A 15367-nucleotide genomic window follows, 5' to 3' on the forward strand; every position below is an offset into this window, starting at 1 on the left:
TTAATGCTTTTTTTGGCTAGTTTGTTCACATTTTCTTGCTTAATGACAATGCTCAGACCAGTATCATTTAACTCTATCCTTCAGAGAAAATGATGCACCTAAAAATATTAACATAAATTTCACTGTAAGAGGATTAAAACTAAAGTACCTCTATCCAAATTAATTTAGCTAAGTACACTAGATAAATAAATCAGCACCCTTCTACTCTCAGAAAGCACTTCAAGCAATTTCAAGTCATTAAAAATACTCTTAGTTCCAACATTTTGGCTCCTAGAACAGTCTTAATGGTTATATGACAGTATGTTCTACTACTGGCTGTATGGCTTTTATTACATGCCATGATCTATTTGATGATCATGGCTGCTTTTTAGAGAACTACAAAGAAAAACTGAAATAATGAATTATTTTTCAGACAAGTCTAATAAAAGTGTTAATCAAAAATACCATAAACGTCAGAAGCTCTCATAAATCCTACATTGCATATATTCTTCTCACTAAACATTCAGCCAATGGAAGAACAATCCTAAAAGGGAAAAGGGAGAGCAAGCCAAGAAAGAGAACAGAAGCACTTTACATGAATTTACAAAATCATATCAATTCAGTTATCTGATCTTACATACATATGAACTATTCTCCTATGACTTAATTTTTGACAGCTTGTAAACATCTCAAAGAAATACGATTATGCTTGATTTCTGGTTAGACTATAACGTATTCCTATCTGACAAGATACAGTCACTTTCTCCCCCCTTTAGGCTGCTATCATAAATATTAGTGAGTTTTAATACACTTCTTGCAGAATAAGAATGACTCTAATGCCCTTCTTCCAGTGCCTTTGACATGACTAATCCTGAGAAAACAAATATAATGTTTCAGAATACAACTTGAAATGTATAGATTTTATTTCTAATCATAATTTTCCTTTTTTGGTTTAGCAAGAGTATATGTGATTTGACCCTCTTTCCGTCAACTTTTAAATTCATTGGTAAAGAAAGTGTAAATACCTATAACACTGTACATTTGTTAGGAAGAATTAGTTTTGCATTTCTATGAGGTTCCAAGAACATTATGCTGGAAAGTGAAATTATAGACCTGTCAGTTACATCTGTTGGATTCTGTGCTGATGTTAGTATGATGCTATAAGTTTTCAGGAAATTTTTGTGAGGTTTCCATAGAGCTGTGCAGATCCCTTCTTCCTCTTACGGTACAAATACCTGCTGATTTACTTCACTTTCTACCTGAAGGCACTGAGTTAAAAGAAATGAAATATAAAGCTTCCAGATGCAAAATGCAAAAGCAAAAACAAACAAACAAAACAACAACAACAAAAACAAACAAAAAAAAACATCCACAGAAAATGCAGATTTAAATAGAAATCAGAGGTGAATATTGATGATTTTTAAGCAACACTTAATTTATAGGTATATTTCCCAGTATTAATGTAAACACCCAAATAAAGTTTACCAGCAGACTTAACAAGAAACCAAACTTGCAATTTTGATAATTTAGGTCTATTTCTCCAACCAGCAACGTTTCTCTCTCATTGCTTCTTAGTCTTACTCATCCTGTCTTTAAACCTGGCAGAGATCAGGCTGCTGGGATGGAGCTGCCATGAGATCATGCAAAATGCATCAGCAAAGCCTAATGTGGGCAATGACAGAGGCACAGGAAATAACTAGTTTCTCATTTTGTGCCTCTTCCTCTCTTTCCTGTCAAAATTCTAATTATAAAAAAAAAAACCCAACACATTTAACTGACGTTGTGTCAAGTACTCATAACTGTTACCCAATATGAGTGTTTGACTCTGGCTCCCAAGTAATAATGTTAACAAGATAACAGAGAACAGGGGGAGTGTGGGCTGCCAAGCCTATGCAGTAAGATACAGCACAATTTTCAACGCAAATGCTTTCCTCCTGGACACAACTGCATTTGATTTGAAGATTTCTTAGCAGATTCATTCTCAGGCTACGTTACCCAAGATGCTGCTTATGTCATCATCAGTTTGCACAAACATGCTTTCTGCCAGCAAAAGCTTCTCTTTTAAATGTTCTTACTAAACATTTGTGTCTACAACTTTAAAACTCTGCTCTCATGACACTGATTGACTCAAACAGACAAGATACTGAGGAGCACTGAGGCCAGTGGCAGACTCAATGGTATCCAGAAGTAATTTCAGTGTGGAATTAAGAAAAAAAAAGCCATAAAATCATTATATATGTATATATTATATATATGTACATTATATAACATATATTATACCTATATAGACAGCAAGTGTTCTTTTAACACTCATTTGATCCAAATTCTGGATTTTCAACCTACATTATTTACCCATCTTGAATAGCAGTGCTTATGGTACTCCTCTTGGGAAGTTATTCTACCATATTGCATCATTATACACACGTGCACCTTTCACTCTCAAAAGAACATTATTTACCCTTTTAACATCATTGGACTTAAGCTAGCTTCATCTTCTTTCATAGGAGAAAGAGCTCAAGTAGAATTTACTGGGCACAACTAAGATCTCATCAGAGAGAGAAAAGTTTCACATTACATCTCATTTCACTTTAATCATATCCACACTAAATATCTGCAGATTGACTAGTTTAAGGGAAAAGGATTTGCTGTAACTGTGCACTCAGCTGAGCTCTTTGCAGTGGTGTGTGTAATGGTTTATGGAGGTTCCCTGACTTAAGAGATGGCAGTCCTGTTGGTCAAGTGCAAAACTGAACACAATCAGCAATTTGCCATTGTTTTCAGTTGCTTTAGATAGGCAGGGTCAAGAGAACAAAGGATAAGTTGTGTAGTATTTACATTCCTTAATGAACTGCTGGAGGCAACTGGGACATTGTAACAATGAGGACAACCTGAACAGAATATAAGTAATTAAATTAATCTGCTGGTATTTTCTAGCATTGCAGTTAACCCCAGAGATGCATAAGACAGGCCTGTATTTAAAAAAAAAAAAAAAAAAAAAAAAAAAAAAAAAAAAAAAAAAACTTTAACAATGACCTTTTTCTCTTCAAAGATGCATAACATATGTCAAGTAATCTATATTTGTTCTCCCTCCTGACTTACTATTTTTTTTTTTTAATAACCAATTAGATTAATATATTAACAAATACATTCTTAAGATGTTCTACACCTTCTTCCTTCTTTTGCTGTGTGCTCCATTTCTATTTTCAATAACCACATGAAATTTGTAACAACTCCCTACCCAATGAACCCCTCCTTAAGGGATCCTTTTATGTTATGGAGGCAGGACTCGCGCCTCAGCATTTAGAGTAAATTCCATCATTAAAAGCAAAAATTATTTTGCCACAAGAAAAAGAAATCAAATAATTTTGTGATATCATACTGTGTTTCCCTTGTGTATGGGTGAATTTTTACCCCGTTGATATTTGTTTAGAAAGTCAAGGATTAGACTATGAGTTTAAAGGAGTTAAAATTGAGTCATTTACTGATTAGGAAAAAAAAAAAAAAAAAAAAAAAAAAAAAAAAAAAAGAGAAGCAACAAAAAACCTTAGCCAAACAGACCGAAACAAATTTGTCCAAAAATTTGTATGATTTAAACTGATTTTGCATTTATTTCATTTATGATCTTTTTTTTTTTCCTTTAAAGTAATTCACAGTAACACACAAAACTGTACATTTATTTTTTTATTTTTTTATTTTTTTTTCCCCCCTTCAGCATTGCCAATTAATAGCGTCCAGAATTTCCATGAAGAACCACACTGGTCAGAGTACTTTTCATCTCTTATTGTTCTCCCTGGAAATGAAACAAAGATGCTGGCTACAAGCGCTCACTTAGGGGAAAGACAGCCATTTCCTACAGTTCTCATTGAAGCTGTTTCCTTATCTCCTTTCAGCACAGGAGACCATCAGCTAAGGGCAAAGTAAAAATAAAATAAAATAAAATAAAATAATAATAATAATAATATATATTGCAGGCAATGGCATTTCTAAAGGAGGGCAATTTCTCCTAAGCTTTTCAGACAAGTGAGTCTTTTATATTTCAGCCTTCCTTGAAACATTTCTGACTCCTCTGTTTTAGAACCCACTTGTCTGCTTAGCACAGGTATATTCCTGATATGCCTATCATGAATTTGGAAACAGATGGAATTAAAGGACAGGATTGTGCAGGAGATTAGGGTAAAATAAAATTGCCCTCTGGAAACATGTTTTAGGACACTAAGGAAATAGATCACTTCTTTTTTTACAGGCAGATATCGTATGTTTTGCAGTAAGAATGTAATACACAACACATGAAACTGTTAACAATAATTCTGTATCAGCTTTTATTTTTTAGCAAAGATGACCTCAGAGAACCTTAATCTTTTCTCCAAAGCACTATACTGTAAGCCAAGACAATTGAACCCTTTTAGTAGGGATGCGGGGCACTCGAGACAAACTCTTGAGGGCTATTATCTCTGATACCATCAAACACACTATAATTTGTGCTGTGTATAGCAGTTTTGAAATGTGTCATAGAGACAGAGTGATTCATACTTTTTATTTTTCCTGACAATAGATGCTAATATTTTCTGGTATTTAGAGTGCCAGCTTTTTGACAACCTACAATGCATTTTAGGTTTGGCTTTTTGTTGTTATCTGAAAAACTAAGTTGCATGACTTGGTACAAAACAAAGCCTATCACCTGACTATCACTTCTGTTCCCTTCTCTTCCTATGGATACTCATAAAAAGTGAATAACTTGCGACAAGGCAATCATAGAATCATAGAATGAAATTTGGGGGATAAGGAAGGAAGGTGAGAGAGAAAATGGAGGAAAAATTAAGATCACGAAAACATTTTGATTTCAGTGCGAACAGATAACTTTGCTGATGATGCTCTCTGGATAGAATCTATGAATTTGTGGCTATTAAAAACCACTTCATTCCAGATATGCACATTTAATCTCAACTACACAAGTATCACATAGAAGTTAAATCATAAAATAATACAAGATCTTCTTTTGTCATCTCACCTCAGAATATTCAAAATTCGTTCTGAAATTAACAGAGCAATAGCTGAAAGTCTGGTAGACATTTCCAGAGAAACAAGATAGAATTCCTGTGAACATAGGATTTTCCCCAGACTTGCATATTTAACTTCAGAATGCCCTTGAAAGCCGCATACAAAGTTTCTAGATAGCACTGAGTATACTAAGATAAACAGATCATAGGATTCCAGCCTTAGTTCTGCTCATTTTAAAAATGATATTTCACCCTTGTTCGAAAGTATGAAACAACCTAGGTATTTGGCTCTGAAGCATATAGTTTTTTGAAGCACTATTGAAGAACAACAGAATATAAAGGTTCATACAAAGGAGAAAGTACCAAAATGTGACATTTCTCATAATGAGAAGGCAGCATGGTTTGTTACAAAGCAGAACACAGAGAAGGCAGAATCACAGTTATTTCAGAACTGCAGCACAGTCCCATACACCACAAAGAAATAAAACTTCAAAGCTTCCTGGACATGCTACGAGCATGTTGGAAAACACAACACAGGGACAATGAAACGGGCAGAACTACCACACTTGATACCAGAGTCAGTACTGCTTTACAGTTCATGCTTTCCCTGCAGAAAAAACATCTAGAAGCAAGTACCCCCTCTGAGGTTTTCGAACTGTTAGTATGCTAAAAGAAAACCATTCTTCAACATCTAAAGGAAAATAGTTCTTCGCAGAATCTTTTTGCTCATTCTCCTTCCTTTCTCCTACATCACACTCACCTATCAGAAGTAGGACATTTATCAGTATAAGACTAAATACAGCCATATTTGCAGTAATGGATTTTCACAATAAATATACAACAAAGTTTAAAAAAACAATAGATTTTGTTTTTCCTTGAGTAAGGAAAAGATGTAGAATTAAAGAACAATTATCACAAATGCATTTAACTAATAGCTGCCACATTTCTAAAGACAAGGTTAAATCATTAAATAAGACAAAGGAAAGACCTATATGATGCCAAGCTTGATACCTCTTGTACTGTAGGAAACTTCTCACTAAAGCATAAGTTTCCCATACAGATAGCAGTCAGTTCAGCACTAAAGTTTTCCAGTTCAGCTGCCTGTGCACAACAGCCAAACAGAGGAAAAAGCAGATTAGTAAGATCTGGGAGACCAATGAATACCGCATGGCTACATATATGAAAAGGAATTACTACAGACAGCACAAAAAGCCCCCTGCACAATCTCTGGACACATGAAAAACAACTAAAAAAGTTGTAACCTATGTAAAGTGTGTCTTTCTGGACAGAAGATATTGGTCTATCCATAAAAGGCACAACAGTGCAAGTATAGGTTGAACCTTCCCACACCAATATACAGTTCCATGTTGTTGCCATGCGACAAATGGCTGCAGGGGAGCAGTCTAACAAAATGGCATCTGATGTGGAAGTATGTACCAAATGAAGGTGTGTCACTGGATTCCTCCACGTGGAAAAAAATGATACCTACTGACATTCATAGACCCTTGTCGAATATTTATGTACATCAGACAGTGGATGTGAACACAGTGAGGTTATGAAGTTACTGCAGCTCTGGCCTATGAGGCTAAAAGTTCTGCAATTTTTTCCAATAGTCACCTACCTGCAGGAAAGTGCCCACCTGCCTTTACAGGCATCACTGATATTATTGGTAACCCTGTGTCTGCACAAACTGATCTGTAGCATGCATCATACACATTCTCTGGTACTAGCAGCATAAGGAGGAGTCCCTTTACGCTCCATTCATATTTTTTCCTTTCAGCATCACCTCTGCAGCTAAAGTTTAATCTTGGTTCCTATAATCACTGCTGCTATTTGTGGTACTATGGTACCCCTATCTGATGCATTCTGCATTAAAAAGGGACAAAATCCCTCAGTCAATAACTCTTGCATCAGGCTGAGCTGCTTGCTCTTGAGGCAGCTCTTCTTTTAGAAAGATAAGCAGTTTTGATCAAAGACTTCCACTAATGGAAAATCTATCATATTCCCTGAATGATGCATTCCAATAATAAAATACTTTGGCTTTTTAAAATGTGCATCATCTTTCCTGATCAAATTCTCTGACTTTCAGCCTCAGGATCTTGTTATGTTTTGTCTCCATGATAAATGAATCCCCAATACCAAGCATCTACTCTGTGTGCAGTGTCTGTCAGCCTCTATGACAAAGAAAATGAAACAGAATAAAACAGAAGTTAAAAGAAAGCCCCCATATGAATTTAAGACTGACTCAATGTTTTTAAACAAAAGATGTTTGTGTCTCGCCTCAAAAATGAAATTGAATTCTTCCACCTTAAGTCCTACAGCAAAAGAATCTTCAAGGTCAAGCACCGGGGGTCAGATTCAAAAGACAAAGGAAGAGTCCTTACCAGTGCCCCCCACTACTCCTCCACCAAAGAAAAAAAATTTAGGACCTAACTAAAGTTAACTTCCCCCACATCCTATTCTGAGATATACCTAATCCAGATGATTGAAAGACTTCTATGCACACATACATAAGGGCAAATCCTTCCTGTAATACAGCTTTAAAAACAACAAATTATGCCTCTAATGTTCTTTCACAGTTATAACACAGATTCACAGCACTTTTAGTTAAGCAATTAGCGTATAAGTAGATAAGCATAGAGAACTTCAATCAACGTTAAAGGAAGCCACACCAGTGACCAAGGAGATAGATACCCTCAACGTTTTCCCAGGCAAAAAAATGACAATTTATCAACACAGAAGCACTGCTAATTGTAGCACAATGGAAAGCACAACAACAACAGCAAAACAGCAGGGTCCCAGGCTGCAGCAAGTGAGGGTTTGCTCAAGTGCAACTGCCATGGGCACAGAAATAAAGGAAAAAAAGCAGTTTACCTTCCGAGGGCCTCAATTATACAGTGATCTTCAGCAAGATACCCTTACCTCCCCTGCCAACCCTTAAATGAGGTCTGGGACGGGGTGGATCCTGGCTCCAGCCCTTCTTGCCACTCAAGTAAATTGCATGCACCTGAGTTCCCCTGGGTTGGCTCTGCCTTCCACCAGGTGTTCAATCACTGTTTCAAGCTGTGACTTGCATTTTTGCTACACTGAGGCTTAACACCAGGGGGAAAAAAAATGTGTTTCAGGAATACCTGGAAAACACAAGAAAAAGGAAACATCTTCTGATCTAATCCTGATCACTATTCACCTTTTATACTCAGCAACATACCTTGGACAGAACATAACTTATCAAACACTAGAAAAAAGCACAAAGGTGGACCAAAACCACAGCCATCTAGACCAGCTGTTTAAACCTTCAGCAAAATGCCCAGAACAGACAAGGAAAATAAAATAGCTCTGTAATTGCAGCTGATCCTGAAACAGATGTAGAACCATTCTTGCTGAGAACAGCACAACAACACAAAACAAATCATGATATGAGAGAAACAAGTAAAATTGGCAATGCAGGTCAATCTTAACAATCTTCCTTTGGTAATAGGAGAGTGAGAAAATTAAGTCAAGATTGCTATTCCAAGTTAACCCGTGGTTTTGGATATGATCACTTGTCAAGTCCTGCCCATACACTGTAGAAATACATTCCTTAGGTCAAGACACAGCCATGTCTTCTGCCTTTTGTCTCCTCTTGGAAAATTAGCCCAGGCCTCTTTGCCATAAACATTATTCAATATCGAAGCATTTAAAAAGGTTTCTTTTATTAGGGAAGTAACAAAACAGCATCAGTACATCAATGCTCAAGAGTAAACAATAAAATTTAATTGTTCAGTATCTAGATACCTGAAATTTTAGTCATAGGTTTCTTTATGTACATCCACATTCTAACAGGCTCAATGTGCATACAAACATACATATGCATCTCAATATGAATTACTTTATATTAGTCAGCCCATACAGAGACCCTGCAGCAAACGACACTTCCAACTGTCATGCATAATTTTTATGGCCATTTAAGGCCAAAGAGGAAGGGTAGGGGACAAAATAGAGAGATGTGAGCAGAGAAGACAAGCAAGTGAAATCACTGATCAAAGACTGGTTATTGTCTCCAAGTCTTCAAGTCAGAAGCTAAACTTTCAGAGCATCTGCACTATTGTTTAGAAAAGTCTACTGCTTAGCTGGAAACAGCTTCTAGAACTGCTTTTAAACAGGGATGGCTGGGCAATAAGACATAGCTGTTGAAGCAAAATATTCAAAACGTTACAGAGGACTTCTGAAAGAAGGAGACTAATACCTCCATATCTGGGCTTACCTAGGCTACCCTGCAGGCGAATGCCTTCTTATTGGTGGGGTTTGTTGCTACACTGTTCAGGTCTGCCCCTTGAGAAACCTCTCTGGTGGCTGCACTTTAGAGCAGGGATACCATAGATGCCTGAATTCCAACATACTTACTACACATTCCTATCTAGCACGAAAGGTACTATAGCATGTGAGTTGATATACAAGCAGAATTATACTTCTTCTACAACAGTGAAAGTAATTAGGTCTCCCTCTGTGGGGACTGATGCAGGGAAAGTTCAGCTCTTTAACTTTGGTACAACATTCCTCTGTGTGCAGCCTTTGTTTTCAGACATTTTCAATTAAGAAAATCCATTAGGTAGTAACATGTTAGGTATCAGACATACTTTGAAGTTCAATTCTAGCAACAAACATTGTTAATGAAATCAAATCATACTCTAAGAATGTAAACAAAAACTGTCTAGAAGAGCTACATTTTATAACAAAAAGTGAAAATAAGGACACTTTGTAAAGTAAAATAGTCAAAAGTATAACCAAGTTTCAAATATACTGAGCATTTAGTAAGGAAATTTATGAAATCCCTAGATGTCTTCATATCAATTTAACCTAGTTCAATATATTAGAGTAGAAAATCCATTCAAATGACCAGGTAGCTATGGCTGACCACATTGTGAATGTCAGTTCATTGACTCAATGAACTATTGGTATTTTCAGTTTAGGCAAGCCGTTAAAGAAAAACAAGATTATTACTTAATTACCTCCTCAGTTGCTGGTACAAATATGATAATTTTATGAACCAAGTACAGTATGTATTTTCTGCACTTACTTTCTTAGCTACACGATATACTTGAGTCTGAGGACAAATTTTAATACAGAAACTACGCAATTAAATGTAATTGGCAAATAGCAGAAAAAAATAACCGAAATGCATGTGAGGGTTTTAGGGAGTTGGAGGAGAACAGTAAGGGTATAAGCATGAGACATTCCACAGCAATGAGACAGGCTGGCTGGGCGCCTGTCAGCCGCTAGAACTGCACCCTGCAAGAATTCAGCTGCAAATCTTTGTTTCCTTTATCTTTTTCATATCTCTGCAAGCCTCAAGGGAAAAGGCAAAGACTTTGTCTTTCGGCTGGAGTTCTTTCATCCAAGAACGCTCTTCATCCAAGGCCAAAGGTTCACCGTATCCTAAAAGGGCCTTTGGATCTGCATGTTCAGTCATCTTCATCCAAATGTATTTCTTTGGGAGCATTATTCGGTCCTTGTGGTCGATCCTAAAAGAACACCGATAAAAACTATCTTCATTCCTTCAAATACAATGGCTTTATCTTTAGGACCACTGTATAAGAGCATTGTTTCAAAGGTGCAAAATGGTAAATGACTTATTTCAATTAAAACCACAGCATATTGAACCACTTCTATAGTTCTGGGTTTTGGTCAGATTTTTAGATATAAAGCTTTTCAAGATGAAAAAGACCTTCTGGAAAACCACACAAATGACCACAATATTTCCAATGTGCTGGCGGCACTGTTTAAAAAGTGCATAGCTAGTGTTTTTTCATGTGCTAAAAAATATGAAATATGACCCTACATATATGCTGCAGTGCTACAAAAGATTCTGAACATAATAATCGAGAATATGAATAGGTTCCTGTACCCAACTTAAGTTGCCTTACCAGTCAAGATGTAAGCAACCTTTCCTCTGTGAGGAAAAAAGACAGTTACGGTACCTGAGAATTTACAACATGAAGAAAAAACTGCAATTGCAATCAGTGATTACACACATACTCACACACAAAAAAGTGTAACATTCACCTATCAGTATTCTACACCTACATTGCTTAATTTTTTTTCCATTCCATGTTTCTCTAAATAAAGTCTTCCAGCTTTTTTTTGCTCATTTCATTCCCTTCTCCCAAACCTTCCCTGAGCTAAACATTCACTTATTTCTTTCTTCCATCTGTCCAAATTCCTTATTTCCTTTTACTCTTTAGGTTGTCTCTCCCTGCAGTACATACTCTTCTCCATGAGTCCTGTTATTTTAGTCTTCATCTTTCTCCTTCTGCATCGCTCTAAACTATTTCCACCTTCCCAGTCTCTACCAGCTGTTGGTCTCCCGCCCCTTCCCACCTGCTATTTCACTATCCTGCCAAACACCTGATTCAGATGAATTATTTCTAGAACAAGAGGGCAATCCTGCCTCGCTCTAACAGTACAGCAAAGAAAAACTACAAGGAAGTGGATCTTCAGCATCACTTAGAAAAACACTGTATGAATCCTTCTCTGCAAGCAGGGCTGCCAATTCTCATTATTTCATTACAGCACTTGAACGAATTTTACTGCTACTATCACTGCTGCTTCTGAAAGAAATGTGCTTTTTTAAAGAAAAACAAAAGCACCTCAAAAGAAAGTTTCAAGGTCTGTCGGACTGAAGAAAAGCATGAAACATGATCGTGTCTCAGCTTCGTGAATCACAGATGAGAAAGGCTATAATTCAACCCTGATAATTTATAGTATTATGATTTTTTAAGCTAGCAATGAAACTGTTAGCATTCTGACTCACAGCTTTTTAGGGACAGACATAACATGATCTGAATTAAAGCACACGACAGCAGCTTCAATCCATGCCTGACTTTGAACTGCAGAGGGTAAGCAGCACTGACTGGGTGGTTTGAAGATTAGAGAAAGGAAAGAAAAAGGGACAGCTGCTTTCAAACAGTCACATGAATAGTATGAAAGCATCACCTCTTATCCAAAATTTGTAAACCCAGGCAGTAATATTTTCTTGATAGTTTCTAGTCAATTTTGGCTGGAAATGACCAGAAGTGACAAGTGTCTGGCACTGCAGATTTCAGATCATAAAGAAACAGAGGAAAAGCTCAGCTTTCCTCCTCAGTCTCAGATAGTTCTTCCTCCCAAAAGCCATTTCTTGATCTCACTTTAGAAGTGGTTGCCCCCATTATGGGAAATGGACATAACAGGTAAAGGATACTAACGAGGGTTACTTTTTCTTGAGGTCGAATGTAATCAATACCTTCCTTAACTGATCTTAAGAGAGATGATTTGGAAGGAAAAGGCTTATGGTTTTTGTTGTTGTTTTATAACTCAGCTTCCAGAAAAATTTTAATTTCTGTTTCATGTTTTCTAGAATTAATATAGTTAAATAATCTCCTTGATTCCTTGATGGTTCTATTTATTTTCAGTTTAAGACTAGGAAGGATTAAAATGACTACAGAGAGTTTGTTTTTCAACAGAAATGATGCCTTTCTGCCCCCACCTAAGCTCCCATAACTCGGTCAGTTACTTCGAGGAAATGTTACTCTATCAGTTCTGTGCTGAGGTGAATTTAAAGACAATGAAGGGCAGAAATCAAATCCTTTATAACATTAACTTTTTTCAAGGATGTTAACAGGACATATATGGCTCAAAGAGAAGTTTCCTATTGACTCACTTCTGCCTTCAAGGCTTGATGAAAGCAGATCTGACTTTAAATCTGATAAGACTTGGATGGGATTTGCCTTGTACAAATCTCTACGCTTCAAAGTTTACTAATTCTTTGAAGTGTCTTCTATTCTTTAGCTTTTTTGTGTGTGTAAACTAGATTTCCGTACTCTAGTCAATATATAATTCTATCTGAAAGGGGCAAGTGACATAAGTTATCATGTACCTTTTTGTTAACATCAAACTTGTCAGCACAAGTGTAAAATAAAAACAATTAAGGCAGATTACCTACAGGCTGCAGATGACTGACTGAAGTCAAAATGGGAGCAGCCTCTCAGGTAAAAAATGTCATAACTATCAGATTTTGAACCTCATATATTCTATAATTAAGGATCATTTTCTGGATGCTCAGGCCTTCCCAGATTTACAAACGGGTCTAAGATACTGTGGTCTGTCCTGGCACCTGATGGTAACCAGATCTTAGCTCTCTGCTGACTCCTCCTGAAAAATGCAATACAAGAACATTATTGTCAGGGAGTGAACCTGGTGCTTGTTCAGTGTTTTCTACGCAGTGGTGAAAAACTGAAATACCATGAAGTGTTTGGAAGCACTCACAAACTATTTTCTCAGTGCTCAGTTCTCAGCACTAAAGCTAGTTCTGGGTCAAGTCAGTGCTAAGACAAATCTAAGCTTTGCAGCTGTTGAAATACTTAAGCCATATCAGATCTTAAAGTGATGTCATAGCAATGCAGTTATTGCTTGCCTGCCATGGGATCTGCTGATGGCAGTTGAGGTTCTTATTCATCAAGGGGCCCAAATAATTGAAACAATCCATCTGCTCTATGCACTCCCTTTCTGTCTCTGCTGTGATTTCTTACAGCCTTGTGAATTTGCCAGTGATGTCATACTTAATCAAGCAGTTGGTGGCCTGTTTGATCTCTGGAGAGCCACAGTGCACGCCTGTGATGCTGCATAGGTAACTAAAATAATCCACCTGTTCCGGGCCTTTCCCTTGAAAAACCCAACGGGACGTGATATTTGGCAGTGACTGTCATAACTGATCAAGCAATTGCCAGACTCATGCATATTTCCTGAAAGCTGCTGCTGTTTTTCATCATGAATTCCAGATAATTGAAATAATTGTCCTGCTCTAGGGCCCTGCTTTGACTCTAGCACTTTTTACAATGGGACATTTGCCTATTGTCATCTTTCTTTAAGAGCTGCTGCAGGAAGAGGCTTTGATTATTTTTTTTCACAAGATGTCATAATACTGCAAAGGAAAGTGACATTATTCACTTTGTGTGACTGAATTTCCAGACACTACTGCTCTCTGTGCTCACACCGTGACTCACAGCAGATGCATTATGCTGCGTCAGTCTCAGTGGTGGAAAAGTTGCAGGGAGACGAGTGAGGGAAAGCATGCAAGAGCACTGTAACCAGGTTGATAGTGGGAGTCCTATTACCATTTTTGTATAATGAGCAGTAAGTAATTTCAACACTCCAGTGCTCTCTTTGTTAAAGGGACATATAGTAAGCTTTATTTCAGCAGATATGGAGACTACAAATATTTTACAGCAGACCTAGTACCCTGCCTTAGACTATTCACCATGTACAGTTAAAGGACACACTTGCCTGTTGATTGATGTAAAGATTTTAGAATAGCCCAACTAAGTGTACTCGCCATAAAAAGCCTTTGTGTGTTCATCTGCTATTGTGGGAATAGGGGCATAGATCTTACTTGTAGTCAGATTATATTGCTCAATTTTATTTGAGAAGTACAGAAATACCACATTCACCCACTAGATTACATCCCACTCTTGAATTTACTGTCTTCATCTCTAGGATGGATGTTCAGTCATGTTCATTACTCTGCTTAGCATCTGAGCAGGTCACAGACTGACTGTCAGTGACTGTAAGAGTCTGGCATATCTGAAATAATCTTGCAAATGTCAGTCAGAGTTTCCCAGCACTTTCATTAAAATCTAACATTTCTGTTGCAGTAGTTTTTTTTTCCTTTTTTTTACTTTGATATTTTGCCCTACACAAAGCCCAGGACACAGAAAAACATTCTTTTATTTTTAAAAGACGTCTTCCCAGATAGTATCCACCTCTAATAACATCCAACCATCCAACTTTTCTGAAGCCTAAGGTTTTCTTTATACTTACTTTTTTTTTTAGCTCCTTATCTTCACACAGCAAAAAACTGACTAAGGAGAAATGCTGATTTTAAATGGGGAAAACAGCTGCCAAATCTTATACAGGTACAGTTAGGACCAATATCAGTGACATTATAGTTACGTCACATCATTATTATTTTTTAGATATTTGGTTGAAAATGAAACAAATTTATAAGCAAGAAGATCTGTTAAGAAGAAGATTGTTTATAAGGAAATTACATGATGGAAGAAATACATTTTCCATATCTGAAAAAGTTGGTTTGATACAATTTTCGCTAAAATAATGAAAACAAAAGCCCACAACCTTTCTACTAATTGTCTCTTGATTAGAAAGAGTGTTAGTTTAAAGACATATGAAGTCTTGATACCCAGAAGAGATTTATGTTTGTCAAAAATGACTCTCTAACTTATACACCAGGACCAGTGGTCATCAGAAGATCTTTTGTCCAGAAAGGTTTGATCTGCTCACCCCTATGGGGATTTCTGACTTTTGGGTTAAGTTCTGACCTTGGGTCCTAGAGGAATCGTAGCATCTGCAGGCCAACT

General features: G+C 36.9%; 1 protein-coding gene across 9 annotated transcripts in view; it reads right to left on the minus strand.

Moving 5' to 3' along the window:
* ATRNL1 (attractin like 1) overlaps window positions 1-15367 on the minus strand; it is a 425431-nt gene that overhangs the window by 76385 nt on the left and 333679 nt on the right. For 3 of the 9 annotated variants that reach the window (XR_008205316.1, XM_052678079.1, XM_052678078.1), the window contains one exon: window positions 8708-10477. The exons of the other annotated variants lie outside the window; for them this stretch is intronic. Coding sequence is in view for 2 of the 3 variants with exons in the window: in XM_052678079.1 (XP_052534039.1) it covers window positions 10418-10477 (60 nt within the window). In the remaining variant the exon portion in view is untranslated. Of the gene's footprint in view, window positions 1-8707; window positions 10478-15367 lie in introns of those variants that run through there. 9 annotated transcript variants of the gene reach the window in all.

The sequence above is a fragment of the Tympanuchus pallidicinctus genome, unplaced genomic scaffold (assembly GCF_026119805.1).
Source record: "Tympanuchus pallidicinctus isolate F22 unplaced genomic scaffold, pur_lepc_1.0 scaffold16, whole genome shotgun sequence".
NCBI lineage: Eukaryota > Metazoa > Chordata > Aves > Galliformes > Phasianidae > Tympanuchus > Tympanuchus pallidicinctus.